The 23,882-nt window shown below is 44.1% G+C and overlaps 1 protein-coding gene across 2 annotated transcripts in view; it reads left to right on the forward strand.

Annotated features, from left to right (window-relative positions):
* Positions 1-1,457: 1,457 nt before the first annotated feature.
* The window catches only part of NUDT3 (nudix hydrolase 3), a 123,514-nt gene continuing 101,089 nt past the window's right edge, over positions 1,458-23,882 (forward strand). The window contains exon 1 of one of the 2 annotated variants that reach the window (XM_070360803.1): positions 1,458-1,834. In XM_070360803.1, the coding sequence (XP_070216904.1) occupies positions 1,736-1,834 (99 nt within the window). In that variant the 5' untranslated portion in view covers positions 1,458-1,735. The remainder of the gene's footprint in view (positions 1,835-23,882) is intronic. The other variant, XM_070360802.1, reaches the window with a different exon arrangement.

A 23,882-nucleotide genomic window follows, 5' to 3' on the forward strand; every position in this document is an offset into this window, starting at 1 on the left:
AGAGTAGCCCCTGCTAACTGCAATTAGAGAAAGCCTGTGAGCAGCAATGAAGACCCACTACAACCAAAAAAAGGAAAAACCTCATCACTAAAAAATGCAAACCATCATCCGAGCCTTCAGCAAGTTATGGCAGTAACTTCAAAGATCACTGATCAGAGTATAATGAAAAACTTGCAGTATTTTAAGAATTACCAAAATGTGACACAGAGACAAGTGAGCAAATACTGTTGGAAAAAAGTTGCTCAATGCAGGATTGCCACAGTCCGTCAATTTGTAAAAAGACAAAAACAAAGTGAAATAAATCGAGGTATGTTTGTAGTTACAATGTATTGTGTGACTACTATGTGCCAGGTGTCAAATGCATTTATTTCTATTTTAGAGGAGTATAAATTATGTAAATGAATTCCAACTTAGGTTTGTTTGGCTTCAAATCCTGATCTTTTCGGACTATGCTGCTGCTGCTAAGTCATTTCAGTCGTGTCCGACTCTGTGCGACCCCATAGACGGCAGCCCACCAGGCTCCCCCGTCCCTGGGATTCTCCAGGCAAGAACACTGGAGTGGGTTGGACTATGCTAAATACATACAAATTCAAAAAAAGAAAAAAAAAAAAAAAAAAAAAAAAAAAGGCGGGGGAGGGTAATAAGCAGTTCACAAACAAATCCCACACAGGATTTTCAGAACCTCCGGAGCATCCACATGGACTACTTTCGGTGTGGGCTATTAAGAACTTTCACAAGTCACACTCCTTCTACCTTGCTGGAGGGCGTCTGGCTGTATGTCCTTCCCTGGAGAATCTATTTGACATCCACAATATATCCTCTTTTACTGCCCAAATGATGATGCCTTATGATTTACACACTGTCTTCCTCACTCCTTTCTAGCCCTCCTGTATACCTAAAGATGAAGCATTTGCCTTTTTGCACGATAAAGAGATGTAAGATAAAACACCTGTCCTTTCAGTGAACTACATGACCCAGCCCATAGACTTGTCAGAGATCCTGGATGTCAATGCAATGCGCACCACCTTCTGCCCCGTTTCTGTGCAGTGCTTAATTCCAGGCATCTCGGGTTGCACTCTCCATTACGTTTAACTGCATCCTACTTTTTACCTCTAGACCTTCTCTCTCACTCGCTCCCTGATGGATGGGCAAGGCCAAGGACCAGGCGGCGTGACCTTGGGCAAATTCTCGCTTCCGCCTCCTTAGCGGAGCGGGGAAGCCCAGTACCCGCACCCTCTTCCCCTCCGCTTCCTCCTAGAGCGGCTCCCAGTCCCCGCCCCTACGCTACTGGCGTAGTGGCTGCGTCGAGCCGCGGCGCCCTCTCATCCCAGACGCTCGTTTACGCCGCGCGGACTGGGAGGGCGCGATTCCCGAACGCGGCAGGCGCTGCGAGCGCGCGGCCGTCCCGCAGGCCGGCGCGGCCTTACGCCGCTGACGTAGCGCGCCCAAGATGGCGGCGCGGTCGTCGTCGGGGGTGGCGGCGGCAGAGGGGGCGGCGGCCGCGGCGGCGGCGGCGACGGCAGCCGTGACGGCGGCGGCGGAGCGGGGCCTCGGCCGAGGGGAATGAGGCGGCCGCGGCGAGCCAGCGGCGGAGCCGTGTAGCGCAGTAGCGGCTCCCCCTCCCTGCTTCCCTTGGCCGAGCCGGGGGCGCGCGCGCGCGCGCGGCCGTCCGGAGCGGGCTCCCCACCCTCGACTCCCGAGACCCGCGCCGCACCCCCCAACTCGGGCCCGGAGGATGATGAAGCTCAAGTCGAACCAGACCCGCACCTATGACGGCGACGGCTACAAGAAGCGGGCCGCGTGCCTGTGTTTCCGCAGCGAGAGTGAGGAGGAGGTGAGGCGCGGGGCCGGCCGGGGGTCTCCGGGGTCGGTGGTCACCTCGGACTGAGGCGCGGGGTGGGGGGTGGGGGGCGCGGCCCGGGCCCGGCCGCTCGGTTCGGCCCGAGTGAAGTTCCGACGAAATTTCCTGAGGCGAGGGCGAGGGGGAAAGGGACGAGGACGGTGGGCGGAGGGGAAGTGGGTCTGAGGTTCGGGCCGACGGGGACGGCAGCTCGCGGCCGGGCACTCGCGAGCGGGCATCCTGTCACTGAGGAGAGAGGGGCGGAGGGCAGAAGGCGGTGGCCGGGGAGAGCGCGCGGCGTTCGGGTCGGGCCTGCGGCTTGGGGTCCGGGGAGGGCAGCCCCGCGCTTGTGTCAGGCCAGCCCGGCACATGTGTGTGTGCAGGAGCCGCCGTGCACGCGGCGCGGGGCCGGCCCTTTGTGGCGGAGAAAGCAACCACTTCATTGGCAGGTTCGGGGTTTGCCGAGGGATTATGTACGTCTGGGAGCCCGAGGCGGTGGGGGGAGTTTTAGGAAGATTTAGGGCGTTGTGCAAAAGCCAAAGCCAGTTGTTTATTTTCTACTGCGCTGGGTAGCCCATATGGTGTAAGCCTGAGAAGAAAGGACAATTTGATAAGATAATCTTTGTGGGTTGAAAATTTTTTCATTTTAATTGGGAAAGCCAAAATCGGTCTTTTAAGAATCTTTGCCCGGACATTCCTCCATTGCCCTAGGAAGATCTTTAGGATTAAATTTGCTTGCAAAATAGAAATGCTTAGAATCAGTTTCTTTTTGCATATAATAAAAAAAAATCTCGAAACTCCTCAAAGCCGTTTCTCTGGTAATAAAGGGAATTCAGAGAAGGCAAATGTTTTTTTGTAAATCCTCAAAGAATAGCTGCTTTGGAAATTAATAAGATGCCTGTGGGAACGCATTCCTCTCGTGTGTATGGTGGTAAAATGGCAGTTAAACTGGAAACAATGAAGGACAGTGAAATTCAATATGCTGTATTTCAGCATGCAGCAGTGGGCTATCGTGGCAGGGCTGCAAGTACAGTACATCGTGTTGAAATGGAGAGAAAAGAACTTGACCCGTTAGTTATGAAAAGAAGCTGTGATGAAAGACAGATGGGTTGCCAGAAGTTGCTGTCCAGAGATATTTAGGAGGAAGTGGAAATTTATTGCGTGGGAAAAAAAAAAGTTAATAAAAGCACTGTAATTGTTCTGTTGAGAGATTTTGTGTGTTCCCTTTCAGCAAAACAGTAGGAAACTAGATTTGGAAATGTATATTGTAAAAGTACTCAAAACCGATGCATTGTAATAGCTGCTAGGCAGTGCCTTGCTGTAAATTGTGTACTGTTTTGGGATACATACTTGCATAAAGTAAAATGGTGATGTTTACTGCCCCAGAGGCTTTGTTCTCTCCATTATCATGTCGTATTGTGGGAAATCAGACGGGATCACAGGCTGTTAATTGGAGGGAAAACTAATTAGCATAATAACATGTCTTACTGCAGTAATATGGTTAAATCTGTGGGAACCCCAATTATAAGTAGAAGGGTATATAATTGTATGAATGACAAGACTTTACATGTTAAATAAATCATAAGGAATTGAGAACATGTGAATATTTTGGATAAATTGGAAACCCCTTATGGATCATAAGCAAAGTAATGAAGACTTGGTTTTCTGTTTTCTGTTAAAGGCTTATTATGCAACGGTACAAGCAGCATTGATGTTAAAACATTTGACTGATCATGAAGTTTCCTCTACTGAATTTCTTTCTGAACATTGGTTAATGAGCAGAAGATTCATGCAAATCTTTAATTACAGATTCAGTAGATAATACAGCTAAAGCCTAGGAAGAATAAAATTAATGAAAGGGGTGTGTTTTAGATTTGTTTAATATGTATTAAGAGCCTACTATATCAGTGCAGCATTCTGTAACATGGGATGTAAAGATAAACATCCCTCGTTGTCCCAAAAAGTTGAGTGGTTTTTGATTGGAACCCTTAATTGGGAGGGATTTTGGACCACGGAATAATCTCTAGGGTGCCATTCAATTCTCAGATTATATAATTGTGTTGGAAGGGAAGTAATTTGTTAGTTCCAGGAGAACTTTTATGTTCTCAGTAGTAGTGCCAGAAACTGGAAGCATTAGCCGCCACGCATTGTGGGAATGTGAAATTCAAACGCAATAGGACATTCAACCCAATTTTATTTTTTAATGAGCACTAATGGCTTTAATCAAGATAGAATAATTTACAGGATACTATCAATATTAGCATTAAAACAATAATAATGTAAGTATGAATAGGATCCTGATTTATAAATTTAATCAGTGTTAAGAAACATACTTACAATGTAAAGAAAAAGATGGAAATATTAGCAGATAATAGACCATGAGTCAAACCTTCTAGCATTCCATTTCTCCAGCCCCAGAAAATTTTATTTATAGGCCAGCAGTGATAGCAGCTGAGATACTGATCCAGGTTGGGGTGTGTGAACATATTCAGCAAGTTTACTGAGCAGCTTTATTGAGCACTCATTAAATGTCAGGCTCTGTGATACAGTTACAAAGGAGACAGGCAGGCAGGAAGCCTGGAGGGGCAGACTCAACAACATGATGAAAATGAGTTCTCTTTCCTTCAAATCTCTGTCTGCTTTTCCTGTTGATAAACAAGCATCAGTAGCAGGAAAATTTCCCTCCGTAGATGTTTTACTAATTATGGTGACATTTTGATAAATTAAAACCTTTAGGTTGGGGCGTTGGTGATAGTTAACATTTCTTACAGTGCACCTGATGTGCAGTGGACAGTCTCTTGCCCAGCCTCTGCTTTAACCACTTGATACACTGTGCACTTGATTCTACTCTGTGAGCTGCTGGTCCTGACAGGTTCCAGACCATGTGGCCTCCCAACCAGTTGTATTGATCCCTGTATTTATTTATTTTTTTTGTAATATATGCATTGTATTTATCTCTATATCTGTATATATTTGTTGTAATACACTGAAAATTGTAATTGTGCAATGTAATTAAATATGACGTCAGTTGGTGAAATTTGAGTTCAAAAAGAATGGTTTTGTGAAAAATATTTCAAATGCTTTGGAATGATCCAATAATTTCAAGTTACTAAAAAAAAAATTGCTGCTCGATTAATATGGATTAGAAAACTAAAAAAGATGGAAAAGAAGTCTTAAAAGTCCAGACAGACTCTGCATATAGATCACTTCATGAATGTTTTCAGGTTTTTGTTTTTCTTCTTAAAATCTAGAGCTGAAAAATACAGGTCACACATGGTAGGCATAGTATATGAAAGACAACTTGCATTTCAGCAGTAGACCCACAGTGAAGATCATGGACCGACTACATTGTGACTGACAAAGATTAGCAAATAAATATACTTTGTTTACTTACTTATTTAAGCTGTGCATCATGGTGGATTCTTAGTTCCCTGACCTGGGATGGAACCTGTGCCCCTGAAGTGGGAGCATGGAGTCCTAACCACTGGACTGCCGGAAAGTTTCTGCATTTATATTTTTAATCTGCCATATTTTCCAATTAATATTTTATCATAAACATTACAGAAGACTTAAACATATTTCTTGAGTAAGATTTTATTACACTAAATTGGGTATTATGACATTCATCTTTGTCATGGTATTCACCCTGGGCCTTCCTAAAGCACTTCCAGTGAAATCTTCTCTCTTACACCCATTCCTTTTCTTCATTTTCTGATTACAGAAAGGGAGAGATATTAGGGGTGGGCTTGCTTGTACTCTGCCCTTCCTGGCCTGGTAGGGGAGTGTGGCACAGGCGTTTTAGACAGTTGAAATATCTAGCAATGTGAAATACTCTCCTGGAAAGGCTAGTGATACTGACTATACATGGGGGTGACATCACAGTGCTTGGGAAAGTTGAAGTTGCTCCTCAGGGGTCTTTTTTACTGAGGCAGAAAGGTAAGTATTGACTGGATCATCTCAGATTTCCTTGTGCATTAAAACTGTTTTTATTAAATATATATATCAGATCAGATCAGATCAGTCGCTCAGTCGTGTCCGACTCTTTGCGACCCCATGAATCGCAGCACGCCAGGCCTCCCTGTCCATCACCAACTCCCGGAGTTCACTCAGACTCATGTCCATGGAGTCGGTGATGCCATCCAGCCATCTCATCCTCTGTCGTCCCCCTCTCCTCTTGCCCCCAATCCCTCCCAGCATCAGAGTCTTTTACAATGAGTCAGCTCTTCGCACGAGGTGGCCAAAGTACTGGTCTTTCAGCTTTAACATCATTCCTCCCAAAGAAATCCCAGGGCTGATCTCCTTCAGAATGGACCGGTTGGATCTCCTTGCAGTCCAAGGGACGCTCAAGAGTCTTCTTCAACACCACAGTTCAAAAGCATCAATTCTTCAGCGCTCAGCCTTCTTCACAGTCCAACTCTCACATTCATACAGGACCACAGGAAAAACCATAGCCTTGACTAGACGAACCTTTGTTGGCAAAGTAATGTCTTTGCTTTTGAATATGCTATCTAGGCTGGTCATAACTTTCCTTCCAAGGAGTAAGCGTCTTTTAATTTCATGGCTGCAGTCACCATCTGCAGTGATTTGGAGCCCAGAAAAATAAAGTCTGACACTGTTTCCCCATCTATTTCCCAAGAAGTGATGGGACTGGATGCCATGATCTTCGTTTTCTGAATGTTGAGCTTTAAGCCAACTTTTTCACTCTCCACTTTCACTTTCATCAAGAGGCTTTTGAGTTCCTCTTCACTTTCTGCCATAAAGGTGGTGTCATCTGCATATCTGAGGTTATTGATATTTCTCCCGGCAATCTTGATTCCAGTTTGTGTTTCTTCCAGTCCAGCGTTTCTCATGATGTACTTTGCATATAAGTTAAATAAACAGGGTGACAATATACAGCCTTGACGTACTCCTTTTCCTATTTGGAACCAGTCTGTTATTCCATGTTCAGTTCTAACTGTTGCTTCCTGACCTGCATACAAATTTCTCAAGAGGCAGGTCAGGTGGTCTGGTATTCCCATTTCTTTCAGAATTTTCCACATTTGATTGTGATCCACACAGTCAAAGGCTTTGGCATAGTCAATAAAGCAGAAATACATGTTTTTCTGAAACTCTTTTGCTTTTCCCATGATCCAGTGGATGTTGGCAATTTGATCTCTGGTTCCTCTTCCTTTTCTAAAACCAGATTGAAAATCAGGAAGTTCACGGTTCACGTATTGCTGAAGCCTGGCTTGGAGAATTTTGAGCATTACTTTACTAGCATGTGAGATGAGTGCAATTGTGCAGTAGTTTGAGCATTCTTTGGCATTGCCTTTCTTTGGGATTGGAATGAAAACTGACCTTTTCCAGTCCTGTGGCCACTGCTGAGTTTTCCAAATTTGCTGGCATATTGAGTGTAGCACTATATATATCTTTTAAAAAACAAAGAACAAAACTGTTCTTAAAGGTCTTAGTTTTGTTTGTTGAGCTTTTCCATCAGGAGCCCTGCCTCTCTTGGCATGGGGTTCCTGGTTCTCATTTCTTCAGATCTTTGAGCTCACTAGGTTGGGTGAGGGGATGACCGACTGAAGACCCTCAGTGAGTGGAGACTCTGGTAGCCTGAGTGTTTGTCAGTAAAAATGCCCCCAGGGGAGCAGGTGAAAGGACCTTCCCCCAGGCTCCAGAGAGGGCAGTAAGGCTCAGGTGGCACTCATCAGGGGTGAGAACCATGGTGAAGAGCTTCCAGTGGAGCCCAGGCCGGTTGGGGAGTCCTTTTGTAGCGTATCTCGGGGACTGTTCTGGAGTCACCACGAGTGCATGGATCCAGCTGACTGCACATTTCTGATCCTTGTGTTTCTGCATCTTTCCTGAGGCTTTGTGTGTGTGTGTATGAGAGAGAGAGAAGGGGGGAGAGAGAGAGAGCGAGTGTGTGTGTGTGTGTGTGTGTGCACGTGTGCGCACACATGCGGGCATTCCCATACGCTTTCCCTTGTGCCTGCCTAGTAAACACAAGTTAGTCAGTTAGATGTTTCTCCCATTACCTCCTTTTATACCGACTTCCCAAGTTGTGGATTCTAGTCTGAAATTGTACTGCGATCTTCATTATTCTTTTCTACTTCTTGCCCTAATCTTTTGCTTTTGGGTGAGTCTCATTTTTCAATAAATAGAGTGTTGTGTATCTGCTTTAGTTGAAACAGTAATAGAAATAGTAGCAAAAGGCAAGGCTCTTGTTTGAACACATTTGTTTATTTACTCCTTCAGCACACTTTTCTTTTTTTTTCTGTGCCACGCTGCTTGCTTGATCTTTGTTCTCCAACCAGGGATTGAACCCCTGCCTCTTGCGGTGGAAGGACAGCATCCTAACCACAGGACTGCCAGGGAATTCCCTCCACTGCACTATCTTGGCCTAACCCCGTCTTGCCTCTTGCCTGAATTATGACTTTATCCTCCTGACTGGTCTCCCTACTTGTGCCCTTACCCCTCTAGTCCTCACTGCTACAGTGGTAGAGTGAGTCTTCTGACACAGAAGTCAGATTCTGTCACTCCTCTGCTCCAGTGGTGGTCTGTCTCAGCAAACCCGCGCTCTGGTGCTCTGGTCCCCTGCCATAGCTCTGACCTCATCTCATCACCCTCCCTCTCTCTCACCCCACTCTTCCAGCCCTCTAGCTTCTGTGCTGATTCTCCCCCGTGGTATCTCCGTGGCTCCCTCCTTCACCTGAGGTCTTTGTTAAATTTATCAGACAGGTCTTTAATGATCACCCTGTATAAGATAACAGCAGTCCGTTGTGCATCTGTTAACGCTTTTTTTCTTGGCAGCACATACCACCATCGAGACATACTGTGTATTCATTCTGTGTATTGTCTGTTTCCTCTCACCTGATCTCAGGCTAGTCCCTGAGGATAGGGATATGTCTCTTTTATCTTTTTTATTCACTCCTGTGTCCTCAGTGCTTAGAATAGTAGTAGATGCTCAATATTATTTGTTGACTGTGTGAGTGAATGAATGAGTGAACATGCAGTCCCTACTTTCAGGAAGCTTGCAGTCTAGTGGAGGAACTGAAAATAACCAAGAGATACCACATGCTAGTGTCTACCAGTAAAGTGCTGATAGGTAGGTCTCAGAGAAGTCTCCCAGCTCTTGTTTTATTTCCAGCCTTTGTGACTAGGTGGGCTTCCCTCGTAGCTCAGTCGGTAAAAAATCTGCCTGTGATGTAGGAGACCTGGGTTCGATTCCTGGGTCAGGAAGATCCCCTGGAGAAGGAAATGGCAAACCACTCCAGTATTCTTGCCTGGAGAATCCCATGGGTGGAGGAGCCTGGCAGGCTGTAGTCCATGGGGTTACAAGAGTCGTATATGACTTCGCGGCTAAACCAACCACCACAAGGTGTCTGATACTCTTGAGTATCGGCTTACAGAAGGTGTGTGTGTATTTGGTTGTAAATCCTTTCAGAGTCTCTTTGCATGGTTCTATCATAGGACATTTAGGATTTCTTTCAGATGTTGAACTTGAAAGTCTGTGCCATCTCACAGGATTTGTGTTGGGTACTTGATATGCTGTACTGATCCCCAACCCTAGTGATGCCTAGGGAAAAGGATTTTCATTTTGCTGATAGCCGGGAAAGTTTTATTAACAATTAAATAAACACACCAACAAACTATAATCAAGTAGTGATACTGTTTTAATGACTTGTTGATAGTGGTTCATTGTCAAACATATGTCAAATTTGGATTCTGCAGTTTTGTGAATATTAAAGTAGTTAATTTGAAGATAAAGATTAGTAGGTATGCTCATAAAATTTTCCTGTCATCATCACTTTTGTCTTGATGTAGGTCAGAGTAATAGAAACAAGGTGTAACGTTTATGGGTGCTGAATCTAAAGGATTGGTTGATGGTGGTTAACATGAAACAGAACAAAGAAACCATCATGGACAAAAAAAGATAATATATGGATAAAAGAAGAATAAGGAGTTGAATTTGGAAATAAAGTTCAAACTTAAAATTTAGTAATAAAACATATGCACCTGAGTTTCTGCGTAAAATACTCTGAACATTCACGAAAACTTGAATCCATTTTGAGAATTTTTGTGCTGAGGTAACATAGATCCTCAAGAGTGTTCAGTCTTTTTCCCAGCCTTTTTGAAGCCTTTTCTTCCTAACCTTTTGAATAGGAAAAGGTGTTCACTTTTTAAATTAATCAGTTAACCCTTGGTTGCACTGGGTCTTGTTGCTGCAGGCGGGCTTTCTCTAGTCGCAGAGTGGGGGCTACCCTTCTTTCAGGTGTGGGGGCTTCTCTCGTCGCAGGTGGGCTCTAGGCGCACGGGTTTTAGTAGTTGGGGCTCTTAGGCTTAGTTGCTCCATGGCATGTGGAGTCTTCCCAAACCAGGGATTGAACCCGTGTCCCCTTCACTGGCAGGTGGATTCTTATCCACTGTACCACCAGGGAAATCCAAGTGTTCATTCTTAGATTTATTCATTTATTTATTCATTTGTCCTACAAGCTTTTATTGAGTGCCTACTTCCAGATTGGATACTGTCATGAACAAGACAGAATGGAAGCCATTGCTTTTGTGAAGCATCTGATGTAAATACCAGTAAATAAGCAAAAATACCAGTGTATTTACGTATTATACAGGTAGAGATAAAATACTGTAGTCTTTTCAAGAGATAGGTCTGAAAGGAGTGAAATAGAGACCCTAAAGTTTCTTTACACTCTTTTTAGGGTAACTTACTCAGAAAGACTACCTTGAATAGGTAACGCTATGCACACAGTACAAAATTCAAAACTTGCAAAGGATATGGAGTGAAAGGTGGATCTCTTTCCCACCCATCTTCTCTAGCCACCCTGTTTCTCACTCTTGATTCTTCTTTCAGAGGTTTTCTGTGTGCACATGTGTGTGTGTGTGTGTATAGTAGGCTGTTGCACACAAGTCAGGTAGTTAGCTTATACAAGTCAGTACTGCAGTGCATTGCAAGGAAAAGGTCGGAGGACATTTTTTAATAGAGCAAAAGTTTGCCAGTTTTTCCTAGAAATGTATTTGAACCCAGGCCACTAGAATACCTATGATTTTTGAATACTTACCTAGTTTTATTGAGGTTTGTTTACCTTAAATGCCAGGGATCCTTCTAGAGTGGGGAACTTCTAGGAATCGAGTGGTTGTCTCTGTGTGTGTGTGTGTGTGTGTGAGAGAGAGAGAGAGAGAGAAAGAGAGAGAGATCAGCTCTTTCGAAAGGGGGATGTGTTGTCAGTGGGCTGTGTGTGTCAGGAGAGTGCTGTCAAATGGAAGCTACTTCCCTTCAAGCTTCTTAAAAGCAGCTCAGCAGTCCTGTGGGTCAGAGTGTATTTTCTGATTTCTGAAATCTCATTCTTTAGACTACTCAGAGTTGACCTTTTAAGCCATAGTCTCTTCTTCTCAGGATGGTGTATGGTAGGCAGCTGTTCACTTTAGCCATGTCCCTTTGTCCCCAGCTGTGGAGTGGGGAGGAGGGAGAATTCTGAGTGGAGTTGTGGCTTTTCAGCTCCTCCTGAGACAAACTGTGAGATGATAGAAAATGTATATATTGATCTCTGTTCCTGGTTCCTGGCATAGAGCTCCTTAGACTCTTCTAATTTCCAAAGTGACAAAAACACTAGGAGTGTCTCTTGTTCTAATATTGGTCCTTGACTTCTGTTCCTGACACAGGACTCCTGAAACTTGTAATTACCTGTGTGATAGGAGTGTCTTTTTCTAACGAGGCAGCTCTGGTGGGCTCCTGAATGGTTCTTGGATGAGAACTGGTCACCAGAAAGACCAAGCCATGATTTGAAGCTTGAAATTTTCAGCAAACCCCTCCCCCCCCCCCCAACACACACTTCTTTTGAGAAGGGAGAAAATCTGAAAATGGAGTTAAATGTTTGATCATGCCTATATGGTGAAGCCTCTGTGGGGTTGGGAGAACTTCCAGTGGGCAGACACATCCACACGGGGAGGGTGATGCGCCCAGACTCCATGGGAGCAGAGCCTCCTGCACGCAGGACCCTTCTGACCGGACAGGACCTTTCTTCACCAGGCTGTTCCCCTGTGTCCTTTCATTAACTGTAAATGTAAGGAAGTGTTTCCCTGAGGTCTGGAGGAACCCAAGGAGAGGGTCATTGGCACCTCTGATCTGTAGCTGGTTGGTCAGAAGCACAGGTTACACCTGTGCTGGGGACTGCCATCTGAAGGGCGACAGGGACAGTCTCGTAGGACTGAGACCGTAACCTGTGGGATCTCGAGGTAGACACTTTCTCTGAGAGGATAGTGGCAGAATTGAGTTAAATTGTGGGACACCCAGCTGGCATTGCAGAGACTTGGCTTGGTGTGGAAAACCCCACACACATTTGCTGATTGGAAGTCTTAGACGTCAGAGCCAAGCATTAGTGATCAGAAGCCTTCTGTGTGAGCAGTAGAGACTCACAGGGAAGAAGCGCACAGTAGGGAAGAGCTGGGTTTTTCCTACTCAGGAAGAAAGAAAACTGTTCTTTTCCCTTCTCACAGACCCGGCCTTTAACCTCTCTCTCTCTTTCTAACATTCCTTCACAGGGAGAACTGGGTGTGGGAAGGTATGACTGATTGCCCTGTAACCTGATTTAATTTGAAATAGAAACAAATTACTAGAATGAAACACCCATATTCAAATGTGAGCACCAAAAGTATTGGCAAAACAAACAGGAAGTGATTTTTAAACTTTCTTTTTGACGTCTCACTGTTCACGTTGTGTTCTGCGGCTGCTTGCTTAGTGCAGCTAACCAGAAGCGGGCTGTTGCTGTGAGTCTAGTTACGTATCTGAGGCACAGAAAAGACTCTGATGCTAGGAGGGATTGGGGGCAAGAGGAGAAGGGGATGACAGAGGATGAGATGGCTGGACGGCATCACTGACTAGATGGACGTGAGTCTGAGTGAACTCCAGGAGTTGGTGATGGACAGGGAGGCCTGGCATGTTGCGATTCATGGGGTCGCAAAGAGCCGGACACGACTGAGTGACTGAACTCAACTGAAGAGTATGTGTGTTTGTGTGCTTTGTCCAAATGCACTTAATAAAACAAATTGTAGGCAGTGCAGGATGGGTTTTAACCCCCTTTAAAATGGGAAATTAATAACTCAAGTGTTGTAAAGCATTATCTTATGTTGTGGTATTTTGTGAGCACTTCCAAAAAGAGATAAAGAGTGAATTTCTACTCCAGGAAAAAGCTTATTACAGAAAGAATAAAAATTTAAAGCAAGTGGAAGCAAAATGTTATAAAGAAAAGAGTATTATAAACATAAAAAAGAAATGATCCCTTAGGTAGACTTTCTTTGTATATAGTTAGTTGATCTCTTTGTTCGTAAAAGAGGAAAGAAAAAAGTCCTTTTAAAGAATTGTCTGGAAGACTTATTTAACACTTCTCATTAGCTTTATGAGAGCAGCTTAGCAATGATGAACAGAAATGGATAGGAACTCATACATACAGTGCTGCTACTCCTATAAAAAGGAATGGTGGTGATTTTTTTGGAATATTTAAGAATCCTAGTAAAATATGCCATAAGAAAAGTTATATGCCTTTGTAAAACACTTTTTATAATGAATACCATGAGGTAATATATTTTGGTAATTGGAACTTTTGATTAGTTGCTTGTTTACTAAATGACTTGTTTACTAGACTTATATTCAGTCGTCATTTGTTGAATGTGCTGAGCCCTGACTCAGGGTTTCACTGCAATGATGATTTCTTCCCTGGAGATTTTGTAGTTTGGATAGACTGCGTTTACTAATAGTAAAACGAAACCTTTAGATTTTACTGGTAAAATGAGTTAGTCTCTGTATGTGATAACTGTTTTTCTATGGTATTTTCATTGGTATGAATAAGGAACTAACTTGGTATCGTTCTTCAGCTAGGCACTCTCGAGTGACTTTTTCTTTCAAAAGGATTTTTATTTTTTTAAGTACAGAAGTAATTGTGGTGTCTGTAAAGAATACTTCAAACTGAGGGGTTTAAGCTGTGTAGAGTAACACAGTAGGGGAGAGAGAAGGTGGGATGATTTGAGAGAGTAGCATTGAAACATATGTATTACCATATGTAAAGTAGATAGCCAGTGGGAATTCGCTGTATGACACGGGGAGTCCAAAGCTCTGTGACAACCTAGAGGGGTGGGTTGGGGAGGGAGGTGGGAGGGAAGTTTAAGAGGGAGGTGACGTATGTATACTTGTGGCTGATTCATGTTGATGTATGGCAGAAATCGTCACAATACTGTAAAGTAATTATCCTCCAATTAAAATATAAAATAAAAAAAAGACATGTAGAATACAGAATCTGAGCTCTTGAGGAGCTTTAAACTGTTGCAAGATGCAAATTAGAGTGTAAAATTAGAGAAGCGAAGGAGAGGAATTTGATGGAGACTGAAAATGAGGTGGAATATTAGGGACAGTTGCTTGGGGTGTGTGACACCACACCTGAATGTCTTGGTTGGATTTGGGTAGCCGATGAAAATATTCCAGGTGGGAGACATTGGGCCAGGTAGGTCATGGAAGGTCATGCCTGGATGTATAGCCCTTGAAAGCCTGTTTGTCCTGAAACATTTTGAGGACCACAGACTGTTGGCTCATGGCTGTGTTTGGCCTGCAAGATGATTAAGAATTTAAAAAATATTAGTATCCAACAAACTAATATTGAAAATTTTCAAATAAGGAGTCTTGTCTTTATCTCTGTGATACCAGGGCTCAGGGTCAGCTCCCATTTGTTGTGGTGGTTAAGATGTTCTTCCCTTTTGAAGGTAGAGTTAGGGGGAAATGTTTCTTGTGCCCTTGTAAATTTCTCTCAAAAATGGAAAGAAGAGAAAAAGGGTTCCATGTTTCAAGAAAAATGGGAGAGGACCTATTTCTTTGTGGAGATGAAAATGTTATTACCTCTTTACTTTGGAAACATGATGTGTCTCTGTCAGAATGATCTGATGGACTTCAGACACGTAGGCGCTGCCCAGGCCCCTTGGGTGGCGTTTCAGGTTTGATGTCTGAGGTAGTGAAGAGCTTGGGCCCCGGAGTCGGTCAGGGAGGGAGCCCTGGCTCTTACACTCACTAGTCTCTGATCTTGAGCAAATTACTTTACACCTCATTTTCTCCTATTTCATTGTACTTTGGGAAGGTTAAGTGAAATTATTTATTATATATAACACTTAGTCCAGGGACTGGCACAAGTCAGTATTCAGTGTCAGCTATGTAAATATATAACCCAGAAAAAGGCAATTTCTACTTCATTGCAACTTGAGGTTGGAGAAAATTGGAGTAAGAAGGTCGTTTGGGGAAATTTCTTTTTTTTTTTTTCTTTTGGGGGGGAAATTTCTGAACCTCAGTTGTCTGCTTATTAATTCAGCTAGGCACTGTGCTGTGTTCAGTGAATAAGGCCCCGACTTTCATAGGGTCTGGCATGGAGTTAGATAACTAAGGCAGGAATTACAGTAAAGTGTGATATTTGAAGTAGATCTTAAAATGGTGTAGTTCAGTGATTCCCATGGTTTAATCGTCTGTGGCAGTTTTAGTGTCAGGAGAGACAGCGGACAGGGCAGACGGTGTACTCGGTGACACTGTACGTGTCCCGCCACCTTGCCTTCTTCCTCAGACCATCTGCTATGGAGCAGCTACCGTTGATATGGCAGAAGAAAAGGAGAGAGAAGCCTTTCTCTGGATACAGATAGTTCTTATCCTCTCCCTCTCTCCCTGCTCTGCCCCCACCCCAGTCTGTGCTGGGAAAAAGAAAATTAAGAAGGGAGACCAACCCAATTAGTGTCTGAGGGAGGAAAAAGGATATTATTCTTCCTCATTCCCATGGACTTGAAAACAAAAAAAGTCAACGGAGAACCCTACCAGTTGTGAACTACCACTGGAACCAGAAAAATCCTTCAAGATCTGTCTGTTATTTTTTATTTCATGATATAAGTACTACGTACCATTAAAAATTCGTACTTTACTGCATATTGAGGAAATTATTTTAAATGCATAAAAGAAAACTAATGAGGCAACTTACATTTATTTAAAAAATAATCCCTGTGAATTGCTCTGCTTTGATGCTAAAACTTTTTTTTTTTTAAGTACAAATATAGTGCTGTGGGCGGAGAAGGCAACGGCACCCCACTCCAGCACTCTTACCTGGAAAATCCCATGGATGGCGAAGCCTGGTAGGCTGCAGTCCATGGGGTTGCTAAGAGTCGGACACGACTGAGCGACTTCACCTTGACTTTTCACTTTCATGCATTGGAGAAGGAAATGGCAACCCACTCCAGTGTTCTTGCCTGGAGAATCCCAGGGATGGGGCAGCCTCATGGGCTGCCATCTATGGGGTCACACAGAGGGACACGACTGAAGCGACTTAGCAGCATAGTGCTGTGGGAGAAAAAGTAAGGGAGGTAAATTCTTCTGGGTTTGAGAACATGTGAGGCTTGGAAGGACTTGGGGCAGAGGACTTGAGCAGGGACTTGTGGAGAGTATGCTGTGGTCAGACTGAGCAGAAGTGGCCAAGGGCCGTTGAGGCAACAGTGGTCACAGTAGAGCGTCTGGAGAAGAACTTGGGACTGTGGCGCAGGGATTCGGAGTTTCCTGAAGGATTGATTTTTCGGGCAGAAAATCAGAGTATGGATTAATATTGCATCGTTCTGTGAATAATTTTGGAAGTGGGTGTCTTTGGAGAGAGGGGTAGGTGTTTATTATATTTAGGATCTCTGGCCAGCTCCTCCTTCCTCAGAGCATCCTCTTCTTTCTGGAGAAAGCCCCTCTTGGAGAGGAGGAGGCCACTCACAGCCCAGAAACCAAATGGGCCAGCGTGCCCTCTCCTTTCTCTGATGGGCCCGTGTGGGTGCAGGACTTAGGAACTGCAGGTGCCAGCGTGCCCTCTCCCTTCTCTGATGGGCCCGTGTGGGTGCAGGACTCAGGCACCGCAGGTGCCAGCTTGCCTTCTCTCTTCTGATGGGCCCATGTGGGTGCTGCAGGTCGGCTGCTCAGCCCTTGGGACTGGGTTCTGAGGAGGCCGCTGAGGAGGTGAGGAGCGAAGTAGCTGTGTGCTGAGCACATGTCCGTGTTGTTGGCCAGGCCGTGCCTCTTGCCGCCAGCCCTAGAGGGCCAGGGTATAGGCCCATCTTCCAAGCCTGGCCCCGTAGTCCCTGTCACTCCAGTTTTCTGACCCTTTGATGTTTCTTCTAGTACATTCCTTTTGGCTACAGATTCCCAGACTTGGTTTCTGTTCTAGCAACCCAAGAACACTGTCTAATACATCTCCTGGGTCATTTTTTAAGTTAAACTTACTAATCCAGTGCTCTGGAAGAGACGTCTATGTGTTGAGTCAGAATTTGTATTTATTTTTCTAGGAGAGCTTTTTCATTTTATTTATGGAGCAGATTTTAACATCCCTGCCTTTTGTGTGTGTGTGTGGTAAAATTTTTTTCATGCTAAAGTTTGTAAAATTTATTTTAAGTGGCCAAAAAATAATCTCGTCAAATTAGAGCAAGTGTAATAACTAAGACTGATCTGAACCGATATTTTTATGAAATGCTTACCAGCTTCATCATACCCTCCTACCCTTGATGCCTATGGTTTCTTTTTTTAGAATTAACCTAAAGAATATTTGAAAATGTGTGAATTTATATATTATAAACCTTTTGGGTGTCAAGGAACAGATAAAAACTGAATTTTAAAAATGAAAGCTTATGAAAACTGTAGGATGCTTCTTAAAATGCACATTGTAGTCTCCAGGTTCTGTCTTGGTTAACAAGAATTTATTGCATCTTTACACAAAGTTTTCTAGGTGCAGGGATGATTTTTAAAACTGTGGACGTGTTCCCTGGTCTCCAGGAATATGCTTTTCTAAGCTGATTAATTAAATTTCTTTTAGCCGTATGAGTACAGTTGACGGAGAAGGCAATGGCACCCCACTCCAGTACTCTTGCCTGGAAAATCCCATGGACGGAGGAGCCTGGAAGGCTGCAGTCCATGGGGTCACTAAGAGTCAGACATGACTGAGCGACTTCACTTTCACTTTTCACTTTCATGCATTGGAGGAGGAAATGGCAACCCACTCCAGTGCCCTTGCCTGGAGAATCCCAGGGACGGCGGGGCCTGGTGGGCTGCCATCTATGGGGTCCCACAGAGTCGGACACGACTGAAGCGACTTAGCAGCAGCAGCAGTACAGTTGAACAAATGGCTGCTGTGTATTCTGGGTGGAATCAGATAGAAAAACTGAAAAGGCAGAACTTAAAGTACTTGGAACAACTAGAAAAAGAAGTAGGGACTTTCCTGGCAGTCCGCCTGCAATGGAATGGAATCCGCTTGCAATGCAGGAGACCTCGGTTCGATTCCTCGGTCGGGGAAGATCTGCTGGAGAAGGGATAGGCTACCCACTCCAGTATTCTTGGGTTTCCCTTGTGGCTCAGCTGGTAAAGAATCCGCCTGCAATGCGGGAGACCTGGGTTCAATCCCTGGGTTGGGAAGATCCCCTGGAGAAGGGAAAGGCTACCCACTCCAGTATTCTGACCTGGAGAATTCCACAGTGGAAGTGAGAAATAGATTTAAGGGCCTAGATCTGATAGATAGAGTGCCTGATGAACTATGGAATGAGGTTCGTGACATTGTACAGGAGACAGGGATCAATACCATCCCCATGGAAAAGAAATGCAAAAAAGCAAAATGGCTGTCTGGGAGGCCTTACAAATAGCTGTGAAGAGAAGCAAAAAGCAAAGGAGAAAAGGAAAGATATAAACATCTGAATGCAGAGTTCCAAAGAATAGCAAGAAGAGATAAGAAAGCCTTCTTCTGCGATCAATGCAAAGAAATAGAGGAAAACAACAGAATGGGAAAGATTAGAGATTTCTTCAGGAACATTAGAGATACCAAGGGAACATTTCATGCAAAGATGGGCTCGATAAAGGACAGAAATGGTATGGACCTAACAGAAGCAGAAGATACTAAGAAGAGGTGGCAAGAATACACAGAAGAACTATACAAAAAAGATCTTCACGACTCAGATAATCACGATGGTGTGATCACTGACCTAGAGCCAGACATCCTGGAATGTGAAGTCAAGCGGGCCTTAGAAAGCATCACTACGAACAAAGCTAGTGGAGGTGATGGAATTCCAGTTGAGCTATTCCAAATCCTGAAAGATGATGCTGTGAAAGTGCTCCACTCAATATGCCAGCAAATTTGGAACACTCAGCAGTGGCCACAGGACTGGAAAAGGTCAGTTTTCATTCCAATCACAAAGAAAGGCAATGCCAAAGAATGCTCAAACTACCGCACAATTGCACTCATCTCACACGCTAGTAAAGTAATGCTCAAAATTCTCCAAGCCAGGCTTTAGCAATACGTGAACCGTGAACTTCCTGATGTTCAAGCTGGTTTTAGAAAAGGCAGAGGAACCAGAGATCAAATTGCCAACATCCGCTGGATCATGGGAAAAGCAAGAGAGTTCCAGAAAAACATCTACTTCTGCTTTATTGACTATGCCAAAGCCTTTGACTGTGTGGGTCACAATAAACTGTTGAAAATACTGAAAGAGATGGCGATACCAGACCACCTGACCTGCCTCTTGAGAAATTTGTATGCAGGTCAGGAAGCAACAGTTAGAACTGGACATGGAATAACAGACTGGTTCCAAATAGGAAAAGGAGTACTTCAAGGCTGTATATTGTCACCCTGCTTATTTAACTTATATGCAGAGTACATGAGAAACGCTGGACTGGAAGAAGCACAAGCTGGAATCAAGATTGCCGGGAGAAATATCAATAACTTCAGTTATGCAGATGATACCACCCTTATGGCAGAAAGTGAAGAGGAACTCAAAAGCCTCTTGATGAAAGTGAAAGTGGAGAGTGAAAAAGCTGGCCTAAAGCTCAACATTCAGAAAACGAAGATCATGGCATCTGGTCCCATCACTTCTTGGGAAATAGATGGGGAAACAGTGGAAACAGTGTCAGACTTTATTTTTCTGGGCTCCAAATCACTGCAGATGGTGACTGCAGCCATGAAATTAAAAGACGCTTACTCCTTGGAAGGAAAGTTATGACCAACCTAGATAGCATATTCAAAAGCAGAGACATTACTTTGCCAACAAAGGTCCGTCTAGTCAAGGCTATGGTTTTTCCTGTGGTCATGTATGGATGTGAGACTTGGACTGTGATGAAAGCTGAGCGTGGAAGAATTGATGCTTTTGAACTGTGGTGTTGGAGAAGACTCTTGAGAGTCCCTTGGACTGCAAGGAGATCCAACCAGTCCATTCTAAAGGAGATCAGCCCTGGGATTTCTTTGGAAGGACTGATGCTAAAGCTGAAACTCCAATACTTTGGCCACCTCATGCGAAGAGTTGATTCATTGGAAAAGACTCTGATGCTGGGAGGAATTGGGGGCAGGAGGAGAAGGGGACGATAGAGGATGAGATGGCTGGATGGCATCACTGATTCGATGGACGTGAGTCTGAGTGAACTCCAGGAGTTGGTGATGGACAGGGAGGCCTGGCGTGCTGCGATTCATGGGGTCTCAAAGAGTCGGACACGACTGAGCAACTGAACTGACTGACTGACAGTCCATGGGGTTGCAGAGTCGAACACTACTGAGCAACTTTGATTTTCACTTTTCTTGGTGGTCCAGTGGTTAGGCACTTTCACAGCTCGGACCCAGGTTCAATTCCTGGTTGGGGAACTAAGATTCCACAAGTCATGGGGGTACGGCCAAAAAAAAAAAACAAAACCCGCCTGTGCTTTTCAAGTACCTCAGGTTGGAGGCAAAATACTGAGACAGTCAATCTTGGGCTTTAAGAAATGGATGGAATTTAGATAGATAGGAAGGAAGGGAAAAGGTATGTTAGGAGAAGGGGGCCCATTATGATTGGGATTGGGGGTTGGAATGAGCTTGTTGCGTGCCTGAGACTGAGTGCCTGAACCTCGGGTGGGCCTAGTGGTGAGGAAGGGGAAGGTTGAGGGTCTGGAACCTTGAGTTCAGAGGATTAGGACTTTGGTTTGGGGACTTTGGAGAACCATAATTGTCCTTTAAAGAGTTGTGGAAAGTCGAGATTGGAATGCTGGACTTTTCACCAAAGGGTTGTTGGGAAAATGCTTCTCTCTCCTAGAATTGAGAGCCATGGCAGCAGGCAATGAAGTGAAGGAATGAAGTAAGAGGTGTTGCAGTCAAAGGAATGGACAGATTTAATGATGGTATGTTAAAGATGAAGGGTGTTTTGGTTAAAAGTCACTTTTAAATTTTGATCTGGGTGACAGGAAAAATGGAAATTTAGAAGAGAGGTTGTTTTTGGAGAGAAGATGGAACTTTGGTGTTTGTCATGTCAGATCTGAAGTAATGCGATGAACTGATGCCGTGGGATTAGAGGTGGAATGAGAAGTCAGGGCTGTGGGTAGAGAGCTGAGTATTAGGGACTGAGATGGGGAGAATGGAGAGCCAGCTTGAGAGAAAATGCACAGAGAGGCCTGAGCCCGGGCCGCACTGCAGCCAGAGAGGCAGCAGGACATTTCAGAGGGGAACAGCTGGCAATAGTGGCAGACCTGGAGCAGAGTGAACGCCAGATAGGGTGGACAGTGTCTGTGGAAAGTGCTTCCAGTGAAACAGTGAGAGCGGACTTGTAGATTTGGTTGATTAGGACAGGTTTTAGAAAAGAAATGTACTTTCTTCTGAGATTGTGGTTGGATAAAAGATGAAACCCAGAGCCTGAATTGTACTGGTGGGAATTTGAGGAAACTCTTTCCAGATGACCCCATCCTTCTGAGAAAGAGAAGTGAAGTGTATTTACTGAAAGTGGTCTGGTGATAGCAATTTGAGAGGCAAGAAGTCTGGAAGAGTTGCTCTGGTTTGGTTTTGATTGAATTGGTAGTTTTTAAGGTTGGGGGTTGAATGGTACGTATCCTTACAAACAGTTGGTCGGCCTAACTGTGTATAGAGCACCACAGAGGATAAACTATGAGCAGGAGAGACACTTGTAGAGCCCTGGTAATTTATAATCTAGTGGGTTCAAAAGAGGATAGGATATATGGTGTTTGCTTTGTACATTTCCTTATCCCTTTTCAAGGAGGAGCTAGAGAGGGGAAAGGGAACAGGGTAGATGTTCCAAGATTGGGGACTGATTTGGGAGTATATTGTATAGGATAGGAAGAGTGGGAAGCTGACTTAAGAGTCTTATCACCTGTAAAATGGTAATAAACAGTGCCTGATTACTGTAGTTGTTGTGAAACCCAAGTGAAGAAAGATAAAGTGCCCCAGGTCCATTTTGAGCATTCAGGAATTGTTAGCCATTGTTATTAAGGCCAGAACCACTGAAGGAATCACAGTGATCAACATACAGTTGTGTTGTAAAAGAACCTTGTCCAGAATGCTTTAGGAACAGAGGAGTGAGTATTGCTGAATTGGGAAGTTGGAAATAATGGGAAAGAAGTAAATCTGGGTATTGAAGGGTGAGTATAAGTTTGCTGTCACTACTTTAATACGAATTGTGCAGGCATTGAAAAAAGACTCTGATTATAACAGCCTAACACAACTGTGTAGGATAGACTTCAGTGTGTAATGTGATCCAAAAATACAGGAGCTGGGAAAGAAAGTACTTAATCCGTAAATGGAGCTGTGAGGGTTTACTTTGAAAGGGTTTTATATGGAAAGAGGTATGACCTAAGGTTATATTAGTTAGGTAAAAAAGTAATAGTGATTTCAGATTGTGAATTTTAAAATCATCATCAGTTCAATTCAGTTGCTCAGTCGTGTCCGACTCTTTGCGACCCCATGAATCGTAGCACGCCAGGCCTCCCTGTCCATCACCAGTTCCTGGAGTTCACTCAAACTCACGTCCATTGAGTTGATGATGCCATCCAGCCATCTCATCCTCTGTCGTCCCCTTCTCCTCCTGCCCCTAATCCCTCCCAGCATCAGAGTCTTTTCCAATGAGTCAACTCTTCGCATGAGGTGGCCAAAGTACTGGAGTTTCAGCTTTAGCATCAGTCCTTCCAATGAACACCCAGGGCTGATCTCCTTCAGAATGGACTGGTTGGATCTCCTTGCAGTCCAAGGGACTCTCAAGAGTCTTCTCCAACACCACAGCTCAAAAGCATCAATTCTTAAGTGCTCATCTTTCTTCACAGTCCAACTCTCACATCCATACATGACCACAGGAAAAACCATAGCCTTGACTAGATGGACCTTTGTTGGCAAAGTAATGTCTCTGCTTTTGAATATGCTATCTAGGTTGGTCATAACTTTCCTTCCAAGGAGTAAGCGTCTTTTAATTTCATGGCTGCAGTCACCATCTGCAGTGATTTGGAGCCCAGAAAAATAAAGTCTGACACTGTTTCCACTGTTTCCCCAAATGCCATGATCTTCGTTTTCTGAATGTTGAACTTTAAGCCAACTTTTTCACTCTTCTCTTTCACTTTCATCAAGAGGCTTTTTAGTTCCTCTTCACTTTCTGCCATAAGGATGGTATCATCTGCATATCTGAGGTTATTGAGATTTCTCCCGGCAATCTTGATTCCAGCTTGTGCTTCTTCCAGCCCAGTGTTTCTCATGATGTACTCTGCATAGAAGTTAAATAAGAAGGGTGACAATATACAGCCTTGACGTACTCCTTTTCCTATTTGGAACCAGTCTGTTGTTCCATGTCCAGTTCTAACTGTTGCTTCCTGACCTGCATACAGATTTCTCAAGAGGCAGGTCAGGTGGTCTGGTATTGCCATCTCTTTCAGAATTTTCCACAATTTATTGTGACCCACACAGTCAAAGGCTTTGGCATAGTCAATAAAGCAGAAGTAGATGTTTTTCTGGAACTCTCTTGCTTTTTCCATGATCCAGCGGATGTTGGCAATTTGATCTCTGGTTCCTCTGCCTTTTCTAAAACCAGCTTGAGCATCAGGAAGTTCACGGTTCACATATTGCTGAAGCCTGGCTTGGAGAATTTTGAGCATTACTTTACTAGCGTGTGAGATGAGTGCAATTGTGCGGTAGTTTGAGCATTCTTTGGCATTGCCTTTCTTTGGGATTGGAATGAAAACTGACCTTTTCCAGTCCTGTGGCCACTGCTGAGTGTTCCAAATTTGCTG

Source organism: Bos mutus, chromosome 23 (genome assembly GCF_027580195.1).
Source record: "Bos mutus isolate GX-2022 chromosome 23, NWIPB_WYAK_1.1, whole genome shotgun sequence".
NCBI lineage: Eukaryota > Metazoa > Chordata > Mammalia > Artiodactyla > Bovidae > Bos > Bos mutus.